General features: G+C 37.5%; 1 protein-coding gene across 15 annotated transcripts in view; it reads left to right on the top strand.

Moving 5' to 3' along the window:
- MPDZ (multiple PDZ domain crumbs cell polarity complex component) overlaps positions 1-13,329 on the top strand; it is a 154,516-nt gene that overhangs the window by 118,718 nt on the left and 22,469 nt on the right. For 7 of the 15 annotated variants that reach the window (XM_074330401.2, XM_074330394.2, XM_088793113.1 and 4 more), the window contains 7 exons: positions 331-429; positions 1,143-1,214; positions 3,569-3,731; positions 5,512-5,708; positions 6,840-6,931; positions 7,182-7,272; positions 9,389-9,469. In XM_074330401.2, the coding sequence (XP_074186502.2) occupies positions 331-429; positions 1,143-1,214; positions 3,569-3,731; positions 5,512-5,708; positions 6,840-6,931; positions 7,182-7,272; positions 9,389-9,469 (795 nt within the window). The remainder of the gene's footprint in view (positions 1-330; positions 430-1,142; positions 1,215-3,568; positions 3,732-5,511; positions 5,709-6,839; positions 6,932-7,181; positions 7,273-9,388; positions 9,470-13,329) is intronic. The other 8 variants (XM_074330403.2, XM_074330402.2, XM_074330399.2 and 5 more) reach the window with 2 other exon arrangements.

Genomic DNA, 13,329 nt, shown 5'->3' with positions numbered 1-13,329 from the left:
AAAGTGGGCAAAATACGTATATGTGCCTCTGTCTGTGATAGTGAACATTCAGTGAAAATAAATTTGGGATGCATTTGACAGACTGGTTTCCTATGTTGTTTGGGACCAGATTTAGATTCCGTTCACTTGGAAGTAAACCTTTAGTTCCATATTGTTTAATAGATGTTGTTAATTACCAGATATAATGAGATCTAATAGATGTTGTTATTAATTACCAGACCTGATAGATCTAGTTTCACAGTTATTTAAATCAGTAAGTACTTTGTTCTTAAAACTGAGTTGTTTTGAATACATTTCTTTGCGCTCAGCGCCTCTTATGTTTCCTTTTAGAAATCCCCTTTGCCTTCCTTGCCGCACAACCTTTACCCTAAGTACAACTTCAGCAGCACTAACCCATTTGCTGATTCTCTGCAGTTCAACGCTGACAAGGTTGGATAATGCCCATTGTCTTGCCATTGCCTTTTGCAAATGTTTTGTTCTTTGTTACTACTGTGTCTTTGTCCCAGTTCACTGCTTACTAAATTAGGGCAGGGAGAAAACAAAACAAAACTGTGTGTGTGGAGTGGGCGTGCAGATCCTTTCTTCAGCACATTTTCTTGCCAGAGCCTATTAATTTTTATAGATGAAGTTAGATGGCCCTTCTGAAGAGTAAGGGAGAATTGTGAGTCCATGCCTTTTCTTTATTTTGGTGTGAGATGAATTTTCTGATATTTAAATTTGTGTTAGTTGCTAAATGTATGAGCTGCTGTCACACATAATTACTTCAAAACCTTGTATTGGTTTAAATCCTTCTCAGAATTATACAAGGTGGTCCTAAAAACCCTCCTGTGAGTTAATCAATCTGCAAATAATTGTGTACCTGCATATTCATACAGTGCATCCATGTAATCAGAAACATGTAACAGTTTCAACACTTGTAAATCTATACTTGGATATTTTCATATTCTGATGAAATTATAAATCCAAAATTGAAACAAAAACTTACAAGAACTGTGCTATAATTTGATCATGAAAAGGAAGAGAGCTGTCAACAGTTTCTTTCAGGGATGCATTTTATGAATATTCATTGAATTTTTCATGTTATTGTAACGTGGATAACCAAAGATGCTATATCTGAAGGAATATGTTTTCTATTACTATAGGAATTACAGAATTCAAGTAGAATTATCTTCCGTTGTTCCCCAACTAACCCTTTTGCTCCCACACCATTTAAGGTTTGTCTTAGCGTGAAATTTTCATAAGTAAGTGGGTGTGTTACAGTGTGCTGTATGTGTACGTTATACTTGTGTGCAAACATGGCATGGAGTGATCTCAAGTGCACTTTGCATTTTGCCAATGAAAACTAAACAATCTTTGTAAAGAGTTATATTACCATTAACAGATTTAAGAAGTGTCAGCAATAAGCTAATTCATGTGACCCCAATGCGAATGGGGGTTTCAAGGAGCAGTGAAATTGAACTCCTCATTGTCCTTTTAGTAAATACCAGCTTGTACTAGTTTTATAGACAAGCAGGATTTGTTTGTTTGTTTTTAAAGAAAATAACAGCTCAGAAAAGTTACACAGCAAGTAACATCTATGAAATTTGCATCCATAAATTTATTAAAATTATGGAAAGTTTAAATTAGACGTCCTTTTTAAAGAATGAAATGGGCTTAATTCATGCTTGCTAACATTTTCCATTGTTACAGAGAAGCATTTTTTTTGTTTGTTTTAATCAAAAAAATTCTAAATTCCCCCCAACTTAGTATGCTTAATTAACCTTGATTGGATCAAATGAGGGGTTTTGTTGTTGTTGTTGTCGTTTATTTTTATTTGTACATTGTTAGTTTGAGAGTTTTGTGGCACAGCATTTGGGAAGATAATCAGAGTGTTGTTTGCACTAGTAGTTTTTGTCTGTTTGGACAGTGGTGTATAAACCGAACATTTTAATACACCACAGCCTGTACCTTTGAAAATCAATCTCCCGTAAGTCCCTATCAATCAGCTTTCTTGTGCTTTGCCCGAAAAATAGCAATTCATGTTTATTATGATCATTTGGGTAGTTTAGAATCTTTCAGTGCTTTTTGAATCATCAAAGATCACATTCAGTGCCATATAGTTTTAGTATCAGGTATATTTTGTGGTATTCTGATTCTTGACACCAGTTAATAATTCCTAAGTGTTTGTGCATGCCTATCATTTAGTGTGTTCTATAAGAGGTTCGTTTTTTTAATCACAGTCTTTTTTCTAGATATACACATAAACAAAGTATATCAGAGGGATATTTGTGTAGAAAAAAGGTAACATAAAGGATATGAAAATGTATGTTCAAGGCATCGGGACAGTGTCATGCCAGGGTTAGAACTTTAGCTGGGTATGTCTGACCGTTGAATTAGGTACTGTTTTACTATGAAAACTGGAGGACACACATGGTATAAAGCAGGGGTGTCCAAATATTTTTCAGCATTTTTTACCAAGGGCCATATGAGGTAAAATGCACAGTCGGGCCACTCCCTTGAGGAGAAGTACGTATTGCCTCACCTGGTTTATTTAAGTAAACTAAATATATTTTTGGAATTTGCTGCGGGCCAATTAAAAATGGATTGCGGGCTGCAGTTGGCCCGCGGGCCGCAGTTTGGACACCCCTGGCATAAAGGAAAGTGCATTGGATTGGATTAAGAATTGAGCAAAAGGAAGTCTAGTACCACAATGTAATTTTTGAACAAAATATCTCACTTCCCGTGGCCTCAGGTATTAATCTGCAAAATGAATAAAATGAACTCAGTGATTTAAGGTCCTTCAAACTCTAATATTCTGTTCAGTAATCTGTAATAGAAGAACTGGATGATACCAAGTCCATTTTTCTTGGAATAGAACATATATGGCAACAAGTATACCACATTTGGTGTTTATATGAAGTATTCTCTCATTTTCTCATTCACCTTGTGAGCTGTCTTTGCAAGGGTTAGTATAGCATTGTCCTTTAAAACCAGCTTCTCAGATCTGAGTCTGAGCTCCCATGCTAACAAGCTGGCTCCCGGTAGATGAAGCTGCATGTGTAATGCTCATTTTCATGGATTTGTTGAGAAAATCATTTGAAGAGAGGATTCAGGTAGCAATAAAAAAAAAGCATTAGTCTCACTAACAAGCTTTGAAGTTTTTTGATTGATAGATTAACTTTGTTATTTATTTTTCTAGTTTCTTGGAAGACTTTTGTAGATCCCCAAAATCTTACACAGACCCCTGCATATTTATAAGTTGTGAATGAAAAAAAAATTTTTTTCCAAGAGGGGAAGTTTGTACAATTTTTTTTTCGTCTTCAGTTATTTAAGCCTTCAAATGGAATAATCTTCACCTTAAAATACCAAATAACCGTTTAATGAATTGTGCTCTGAACATACCACTTTGTTTTTCTGAACTTTACCTGAATCCTGTCTACCATATACATATTTTTTCCTTATTTACATGTGAGATATTTTAAAGCCAGTTTTTTTTGTTTTTGTTTTTGACATTATTCTCTATTTCTTTTCCTTAATTTTTTCCTTCCTGAGACTGCACATACCCACTGCATTCTTCTTGTTCCCACAGGCACCCAGTCAGTCAGACTCAGAGCCGGAAAAGGCTCTGTTGTGCAATGTGCCGCCACCCCCTCCATCGGCATTTGCAGAAATGAGCGGTGATTGTGCGCAGTCATCGGCAAGCAAAATCTCAGAAGATGTGGACAAAGAGGATGAGTTTGGTTATAGTTGGAGTAAGTTGTCTTTTCGTAATGCATTTGATTATAAAGAGGTATTAAAATACCTCTGCGTTTCTCAAGGCTTATGCCCTGGATGAATAAGGATGTTTCAGCGTTAGTTATAAATATTGTGTGGTAAAAAAAAACCAAAAAAAAAACTGTTTGTTTTCCTTGAATACTGCACACATTCTGGAGGCATGAAGTCATTTTCCTCCTTTCCTTCAAGTCTGCATTCCTGTTAAAGCCCACTTTGCCGTTTGTATGAGAATTAAGGAGGGCAGAGCAGTCTCAGAAGCCAGTACTGGATCAGCAGCCTGTGGTCTTGAAAAAGTCATCACTCCTCTCTAGACTTCAGATTCCTCAGTGTAAAAATCTGGTTGTTGATATTATGCCTTGAATTTTGGTATTTTCTATACTAGAATGGTAAGGTAATATAATGGTCGAGATGAAAACTTGGGGCATTTGGTAAGTTGTTTAACCACCTTTAAGTTTTAGCCTGGTGATTTCTCCCTCTTTTTAAAATGCAGTTCTTACCTTGTTGATGACATTAAAATGGATACTGTCTGAGGAATGCTAAGCACAATTCGTGATCCACAGGAAGCATTCAAAGGCAGCTGTTAGTAGGATCACTTGGGTGTCTCTTGTTTTCTAAGGAAATAAACTGTTTTACAAGGAAATATTAAAAATTCAGCCAAAAGTTATAAATGGGTCAGTGATTAAAAAGTTTCATTTTAAAAATATAATTATTTCATTTAAGAAAGCTATGGCAGATGCTTTTAGGAAATACAGAATGTAAAAGTTGTGTTGCTAGATTCTAAAAGGATTCAGGAAATCACTGTGTATGAAATTGATTCAGTTAAGAAATACATGACCTCAGTCAGTAATGTTTTCTGAGATGATTTGTAAACTTTACAATTCTCGGTCTATTTTCAATGAAATTAGAGTATGTTGCTAATCCATCATGGTAGCCAAAACATACTCTGAGGAGAAAATATTTCAGTTACCTATTGTCATGTCACAAGCTACACCAAAACTTAATGGCTTCAGAAGATAGTTTATTATTAATTTATCAAGGTACTCTCGTTGGCTGGGCTCCCTGGGACTGGGCCTCTGAGACGGCTCACTCAACATGCCTGGCAGTTGCTGTTGCTACTGGCTGATGGCTCAACTGGGCCTGTGGCCTGGGGCACCTACATTTGGCTTTCCCTTCCCCAATTAAAGAATAAAGTCTATGTTTTGAACCTGTGGGATGGGAGATATGAATGGTCTCATCTGCTTAGGACTCGTGCCTGAAAGCTAGGTCAGGTACATCACTTTGTCCTGGCCTGATGGCTCTATGTAGCAAGCAAACCCACTTCCTTTATTCTGGACATGGGCCAAGCAACTGCCCAACATGATGTGACACACAGTGTGGATTTTCGTGTCGGAGAAAAGCTTCCACTGACTGGTAAAGATGAATACTCAGGATGTTCTTTTCTCCCTTGCACATGATTAGTTAAATTTCTGTTTTAATCACAGTGTATTAATGTGAATCCCTCTTGGGAATGATTGCCCCAGGTAAACCAATGAATCAGACACTGCATTCTCTGCATCCTGGGTGTGAAGGAATTCCTCAAAGTTTGGGTATTCTAGGAACCAGTCTTGATGCCCAGGTGGCCAGTCTATTTAGCTTTTTAACTGCCAAGGATTATTTTGGTACAAATAATGCCCTTTTGAGGCTATCCTAAACAGCCTTCTATAGTAAAGCATTTGGCTGTGAATTAACTCTTTATGATAATGATGTTGTTGTGTGTAGAAAATGTCAGAGACCGTTATGGAACCCTAACCGGTGAGCTGCATATGATTGAACTGGAAAAAGGTCGCAGTGGTTTGGGTCTAAGTCTTGCTGGGAATAAAGACCGATCCAGGATGAGTGTCTTTATAGTGGGGATTGATCCAAATGGAGCAGCTGGGAGAGATGGCCGATTGCAGATTGCAGATGAGCTTTTAGAGGTAAGTTCTTGTGTAAAAATACTGAATTTACTTTCACTGAATCGGTGCAGTGGAATCATCAGTTTCCAGAAAATCCACCTGGGCTTCATAGGGTAACGGAGAAAACTATCGTTTGCCTAATAAAATCGATGCATTGCAGCAAATTTGGCTTTCAACCAAATCGCTACTCAGTAGAGTCCATGTTCCCATTAACTTCCATTAAAAGGTCATGACTGTGTAGCACCAGAAACAATTTTTGCCCCAAGACAGTAATAAAGATCACACTTCAAAACCATTTTTTTGTGTGTGCTGCATTTTTATTAGAAGCTTTTGAAAAGCCAAATGACCAATCACTCCCTAGTAATTAGACTGACCCACTGAACGTTCTGGAAATTGAAACCCTAATGGTGGAAGTGACAGATGTTGGGTGCATTGGGGTAAAGGTTAAGACTAAGTAACAAAAACAGTAACTCAGCCTGCCAAACAAAATAAATCTGTGGGTCATAGTTTATAGTGTTTAGAATTGTATTTGCTTGTTTTGTTTGTCCCTGCCTCCTGTAAGCTGTATCCACATGTTTTTATGTTGCCTTAATCATCTTCCTAGTACTTGCTGTGTTTCTCCGTTGGCTAGGAAGCTTCAGTCAGCAATGGTGACAGGACTATAGATGACTGGCAGTTTCCATGAGACACTGTGCTGCACAGGCACACTCTGCTGCCCAGATCCTGAGTCTACTGGCATTGCCTTTCCCAGTGGCCTATGCCCAGGGCTTGAGCTTTAAGACTAACTAGAAAATATGACAGGGGATTCTCCATTATGTTCTGAGCAGGTCCCAAGGACTTCCAGAGAGCTCTTTCTTTGCACAAAGCCCAACAGAAGCCCCGTGCCAGCCAGGAAATTCACTCTACTCTCCTACAATAAGTCCAAGTGGTGTCTCTTTTAGTCCATGGAGGTCAGACTATTTGACATCGTTTTAATGTTGTCTTTTTATCATGAACTTTTCTTAACTCACCATCAAAGTCAGGTTCATGTTCTGGGAAGGAAAAATATATGGAATATTTTAAAGGAAGAAGATGTGCTTTTCGTTAGATAGCATGATAAAAATGTATATAATTAACATTCCAGGCTCAATTAACGATATTTATTTCTTATAGATCAATGGTCAAATTTTATATGGAAGAAGTCATCAGAATGCTTCATCAATCATTAAATGTGCCCCTTCTAAAGTGAAAATAATTTTTATCAGGTGAGCACTTTCTTTTTCCACTTTACTAAATACTTTTCCTTAGCCTTTCAATTCTGAGTTCTTTTGAATGAAAATAAAACATTTATCAACATGTGACTGTTACAGTTCCAGGTCTTTGGGGTTACAGAATTTTCTCTAGTAATCCTTCTGAATCTTCAAGTAAAAGAATGCAAATAATATGAATAATGGTTCATATTATTTGCATTCTTTTACTTGATACGATTGGATAGGTCAATGCATTTTCTCTTAGGAATAAGGATGCGGTGAGTCAGATGGCCGTATGTCCTGGAAATACAGTAGAACCGTCACCTTCTACCTCAGGGAATCTTCAAAATAAGGAGGTATGTAGCTTGTGTTTGTTTCTCTGGGACAGTTTGTTTGATATACCACTTACTAATCCAGCAAACAATTATAGAATCCTTATAGGACTACCAAAAATAAATAAGTCATAGCCTTGGCCCCCACAGAATTGATAGCCTAAAACAAGCACTCATGTAAGAAGCACACCACTTACAGGAAGGCTAATAGTAGGGCGTGCATAGGTAATAATGGACGTAGAGGAGCAGGTATCCGTTCTGTCTCTGGAGAGAGAGTGAGAAGACTTTATAGAGGAGGTTACACACTAAATGTATGTTGAAATTAGAAGACTTGGGGACAGAAACGTTGTAAGCAGAGGGCATGGATTAAGAAACGGCGTGGAGATTCTGGCCAATGCAGGGAATTGAAAACTACAGAGCATACTGAGCAGTGGGAGGCAGGGAATGCAGAGTTGGTGAGCAAAGGGTCACGGAGATAGGAGGTATGTAGGATCAGATCATGGGAAAATGATGAAGACTTTGTCTGTGAGGCTGGGTTGCTGGAAACTAAAAGAATATAATTGTATTTTTAAAAGCTTCTCTGAAAACAGTGCAGAGAAAAATCAGAGGTTGCAACAAAAAGAAGTTAAGGGGAGTAAGAAAATTATCAGAATAGTTCAGGAAAAAGATAAGAAGTCCTGTACTAATTAGGAAAAAAAAAAGGAAATGGTTACATCAGATGTTTAGGACCCAAACTGACATTACTTCCTCCCCTAGTAAATGAACTCTTGGAGTAAAAATGAGTAGTTGAGAATTTATTTACCCTGCAAATATTTTATTGGTTATCTGCCTTGTACCAGTTACTGTTCTTTGGACTAGGAATAGGCTGGTGAATGAGACAGATGAGATGTACAAGGCTTCCAGATGTCTGACTTGGTGATTTGATGGATAGCTGACTTTTGTCAAAATAGAAAAAAAAAAATTAAAGGAGGAACAGATATTTGTAAAAATAGAACAGATCTATTTGAGGCAGCTTAAGAATGAAGTAGAGGTATACACTGAACATTTGGTGTAGAGATTAGAGATGAAATGGTATTTGTTAGTCATGGAAGCCAAGGCTCTTGTCCACAGAGAACATTAAGAGAGAAGAAGGCGGCCAAGGTCAGAATTACGTAATATGCACAATAAGGCGGAAGGCTAACACAGAGTGGTCAGAGACGATGCAGGACCCGGCAGGCATGTTGCATAGCAGCTGAGAACAGCACATTTCAAGAAGAAGGGTATATGCTACAACCTTGAGTGCTGCAAAGAGGTTAAGTAAGATGCATCGAGTCCATTGGACTTCGTGGTTAGGAGATTATCGGTGATTTTTGAGAAAGCAAGTGATGGAGAAGAAATTAGAAAAGAGAAGGCAGTGACTAGAGAGTGACCAACAACTGAGAATTTTTTGGTGGGAGTTCTGTTTTTTGGATAAGTGTTTAGGATGAATAGAAGGAGGAAATAGAGAGTGAAAAGCTTACAATTAGAGGTGCCATGATGATTATCAGTGGGAGAAAGTATAGAAACGGAAACACTATTTCCTAAATGAGTTTATAAACATTGGGCTTATCTGTACATTAGATAGATCTATTAATCATTGCCTCATTTTGGTGAACTGAGTTGTTGCTCATAATGGTAAAATTAATCAAGTGGTTTTTCAAGATTATAAAGGGGAAAATTTTAGTTTCACATGAGTTGTACCAAATATGTCCCTTAAGAAAACAGGGTATTTTAATAATTTTCAGATAAAACATTTAATGGCTCCTAAATTCACTTGATGACTAACGCAATATAGAATAGTGAATGGTACCTCTGCTGGTGTTCAATGTGTCAGTGAGTTTCACTGTTTGGTAGCTGGGTTGCTCTAGGTTTCATTATAGAGTAAATCTAGGCAGTTTGTAAGAATCCCTTTGTCTCTCTGTGCTCTAAAATAATTGCTGTCTGACCACACCTTGTTAGTATTTTGAAAAGCATGTACTGTGCATAAATGTCATAAAATGTTAAAATAGTAATAATGAATTACAATACATGAAATAATTTTGATTAAGTGGCCCTTATATTTAAACAAACAAAACTGCATAACACTCAGTTGCCTATTTTGCCATTTCTTTCCCTCTGTCAGGCTGAACCAAGTGTTACTACTTCCGCTGCAGCTGTGGACCTCAGTTCATTTAAAAATGTGCAACATCTGGAGCTTCCCAAGGTAAATCTGCTTTGAACTGAAGTGAAATGATGTGAGTACCTTCACATCAGTGTTCTAATTCACTGGTTCTCAAAAGTGTGGTCTCCAGACCAGCAACCACAGGCAGCATTACCTGGAATCTTGTTAGAAATGCAGATGTTTGGGCCCAACCAGACCTACTGAATGAGTAACTGTGGGGGAGGGCCTGCAGTCTGTGTTTTAATAAGGCTTCTCAGTGATTCCAGTGCACGCTGAAGTGTGAGAACCTCTGCGCAGATTGGTATTTTAGCAGGGAACAAGCTTTTCCTGCCTTTATGGGTATCGAGGTATGAAATTCCAGTCTCCCCTTTGATTTATTTACCAAGGACCTACTATGGGGGAAATAAAAAGAATAAAGAGACAGAAGTTGCAGTTTTTTTCCTTCGTAAAATTGAATGCTCAAATAACTAGAAATTTCCCGGATAAACATCAAGGAGGTATTTGCTTTTGAAAAGATCTGAACCTCAGGTTCAAATGACCCTTTTAAAGAGGTGGTTTGCTGAATAGAAACCTGTAAGTGTTTTCAGATGCCACAGGTTCATGCTGGACTGCAGGTGGACAGTGAATGAGCAAGAATAGAAGTAGAAAAGAGCAATGAAATGCTCAGGGAGAAGAAGAAGGAAAGAGGTGGGGTGGGGGGATAGCAAGGTATGTACATGAAATGCTGCAGATGGAAAGAAGATTGGTCCATGGCTCACTCTCCAGCTGTGAGGCGAGCAGCCTGGTGCTTAGAGGGCTGGGCTGCAGAGGCAGTCTGGGTTGAATCCTTGTTTCATCAGGTGCATACTTGACACATTGTGTGATCTTCCTTTACCTCAGTTTTCTCACCTGTAAATTGGAGACAATATGATCTTTGATGTAAGTAATTGTAAAGATTAAATGAGTTGTTTATAAAGTGGTTGGTATAATGCCTGGCGCATGGTCAGACTTTGTTGCATTTAGGGGGAAAAATACTATAACTATTGATTTGTTTACTCTTTTTTTTAACAGTAGATAATCCTGCATATTCATTTAAGATAAGTCCTTGTGGGCAAATTCATGTTTCAGGTAGAGGGAAAAGAATAGAAGTCAAGTCTTTTGCCTTTTCTACCAAGAAGTCCTTATGCTTCAAGAAATGATACCTTTCTCTTTCCCCTGCTAATTTTGGGGTTGAGTTTCCTTTTCCTCCTAAATCTTGAAGTTTGAGTTTACATTATTTAACCATCCAATTATTAACATTTCCCTATAATTTATTAATTATGGAACATGTAAATATATGCCGGATTCATTATAATGAATGCTTTTTTTCATTCCAGGTTTATGTTTATCTTTAAAAAGTCCCAAATAAGATAATTTGTTTTACGTATATCCTTTAATGGCATTGATCTAATTTATTGACCTAGGGTATCACACACCCTAGGATATATTGCATGCCCAGAAATGTTGGGGGAATGAACTTCTTGGGCAGATGGATAAGGAGCAGAGTGGTGCTCAGAGACGCTGCAGTGGTGGAGCTCAGAGACTTAAAGACAGACCTTTGAGTCAAAGGCCTGGCTTTGCCTCTTACAGGCTGTTGGCTGTGACCCTGGGCAGGGTTATTAGTCTGTGCCTAGTTTCCCCTCTACTAAATGGAGATAATAATAGTACTTACCTCAGAGAGTTGTAGTGAGGAATACATATTGTGAAAATTACATACGCATGTATATATAGTCCAGTACCTGCACACATATGTAAGTATTGCCTGTTGTTTTCATTATTATTATTATTATTATTATTACTATTAGAAAATAATAAGCTACCTGTGCTTATTAGCAAAGGATCATTTGAATAAGAGTAAGAATGTCTGACAGCTTTGTGGCAGTGGCATTTTCTGATGCCTTGTCTCCCCGCCTTATGCTCCCTAATGAAGTTGTCCCATAGATGTTTACATCATCCTAATCCTACTCAGAATTTTTCAAGGACTTCCATTTTTCAAACCAGATAAATTCCTTGGCCTGGCCTTCAGCAATGGGGGCAGACAGAAGCTGGTTTTATCTGTCAGAAGCCCTTCTCACATCCTCAATTATCTTCAATGAATTACTTGGTCACTTAATCCTATTTCCTTGTCTATAAATGGGGCTTCCTGCATAAGTGTTTCTTTTGGCGGGGCAGTTGTTTAAGCCAGCACAAGTTTCCTTCATCCTATATAAAATAAAAGAAAAGAAAGAAAGAAAGAAAAGCTGTTCCCTGCCTTTAGCCTCCTGTTGATTTATTCAGCAGGCATCTATTATATGCACTTCTCTTTGCTATGGAGGAATCCGAGAACTTGAAGAACTTCAGATTTCATTGCCCATGGAAAGCTTTGTTTATGTGCAGATTTCAAACAAATCTAAAGCTTAGGTAACTGAAATGTATTTATTGATGAAAACCAAAGTCACTAAGGGGAATATTCAAGAATCTTAAAATCAGCTGACAGAAGAGGTTGTCAACCATGATTTTAGGTGGCCTTTCTGAGCCACTTAACTTCTCTAGGCTGCAGTTTATTTGTCTATAAGATGGGGGAAATCATAATACCTTTAAGTTAGAGATATTTTTGTAAGGATTAAATGAAATAATTTATATAAAGTACTTAGCATAGTGCAAGTTATTACTTTCATTAATATTTTCTACCAGAAGGTCCTGAGTGTTCCCACAGAACGTGTCCTTGAAAACTTTTTGACGAAGCCATTGCTCAAAATGACTTGTTAAGTGACACATCATTCTATAAGTCTGTATGCTCTGAATCCTGTTATTAGTTACTCTGGGAACAAAACGCAAGAGGACAAAGAAGGGAGAATTAACCAGCTTTATAACATTCAATCTCATTTGAAACCTTTTATCATTTGTATTATCTTGTATCTTTTAAAATTATGATTATTTGAAAAAATAATTTAATTGGTCAAGTCACATGTGGGTTTTGTGTCACTTAACTACTAGCAACCCTCTGAGATTGCTGTTACTTTCCCCACTTTTAGTAGCTTCCATAACTCCAAATGGTAGGGCTAGAATTTAAACTCTGCTCTTCTACTTCCACGTCCCATTTCCATTCCATTTCAGTTTGTGATTGGACCCGATTTACCTTTCTAAAACTCCTAATGCCATATTTTGCCATGTATAATGCACACCCATGTATAATGCGCACCTATGTTTTTCGCCCAAACTTTCAGGGAAAGAAGTCTTTTGTTTTAAGTTGCCAAGGGATTTTCCAATAATCCTTGTAAAAATACCAGCTAGGTTTGCTATCTCCCACCTAAAGCGTACGAAGAGCAATGTTGCGCTGTTCACGCTGTGGTAATAAGGTCGGTAGCACCTGTCTTAATCAAGTCAGAGTCACTTACTCTGTGGACAACAATGTGTCACTCTTCATTTCATTTTGTTGAATCGTTGGCCAAAATTACTTCTGTTGCAAGTTCATCATAGGTTCAACAAAACCGAGTATTGTATTCCGGGGTATTATTTTGCATACAGATATCATTATTGATTTTTATAGTTACGCTTTTATCTCAGAAGCATAAGTAAAATAATTAAAAACATTAATATACAGAATTAGTACTATCCATGTATAATGCACATCCATAGTTTTCCCTCAAAAATTTGGGTGAAAAAGTGTGCATTATACATGGCAAAATACAGTATGTTCCTTTTATGAATCATCTACTTTATTCAAACTGACATGAAACAAGAGCCCATGGAGATTATTTTGAGTATTCATCCCCCCTTGCCTTTGCTTATATCACTGGGGATGTCCTGCTTTCTTGAAGCTTATCTAAATCCTACATAACTCAAGACCTAGTTTAGTCTCATCTCTATTTATTTTGAAATATTTCTTCAATATTCTGGTGTAC

Source organism: Rhinolophus sinicus, chromosome 16, assembly GCF_057876585.1.
Source record: "Rhinolophus sinicus isolate RSI-liver-muscle chromosome 16, RSI-T2T, whole genome shotgun sequence".
Classification (NCBI taxonomy): Eukaryota; Metazoa; Chordata; class Mammalia; order Chiroptera; family Rhinolophidae; genus Rhinolophus; species Rhinolophus sinicus.
Note: the sequence above shows the minus strand (reverse complement) of the source record. Positions and strands in the feature narration are given on the sequence as shown.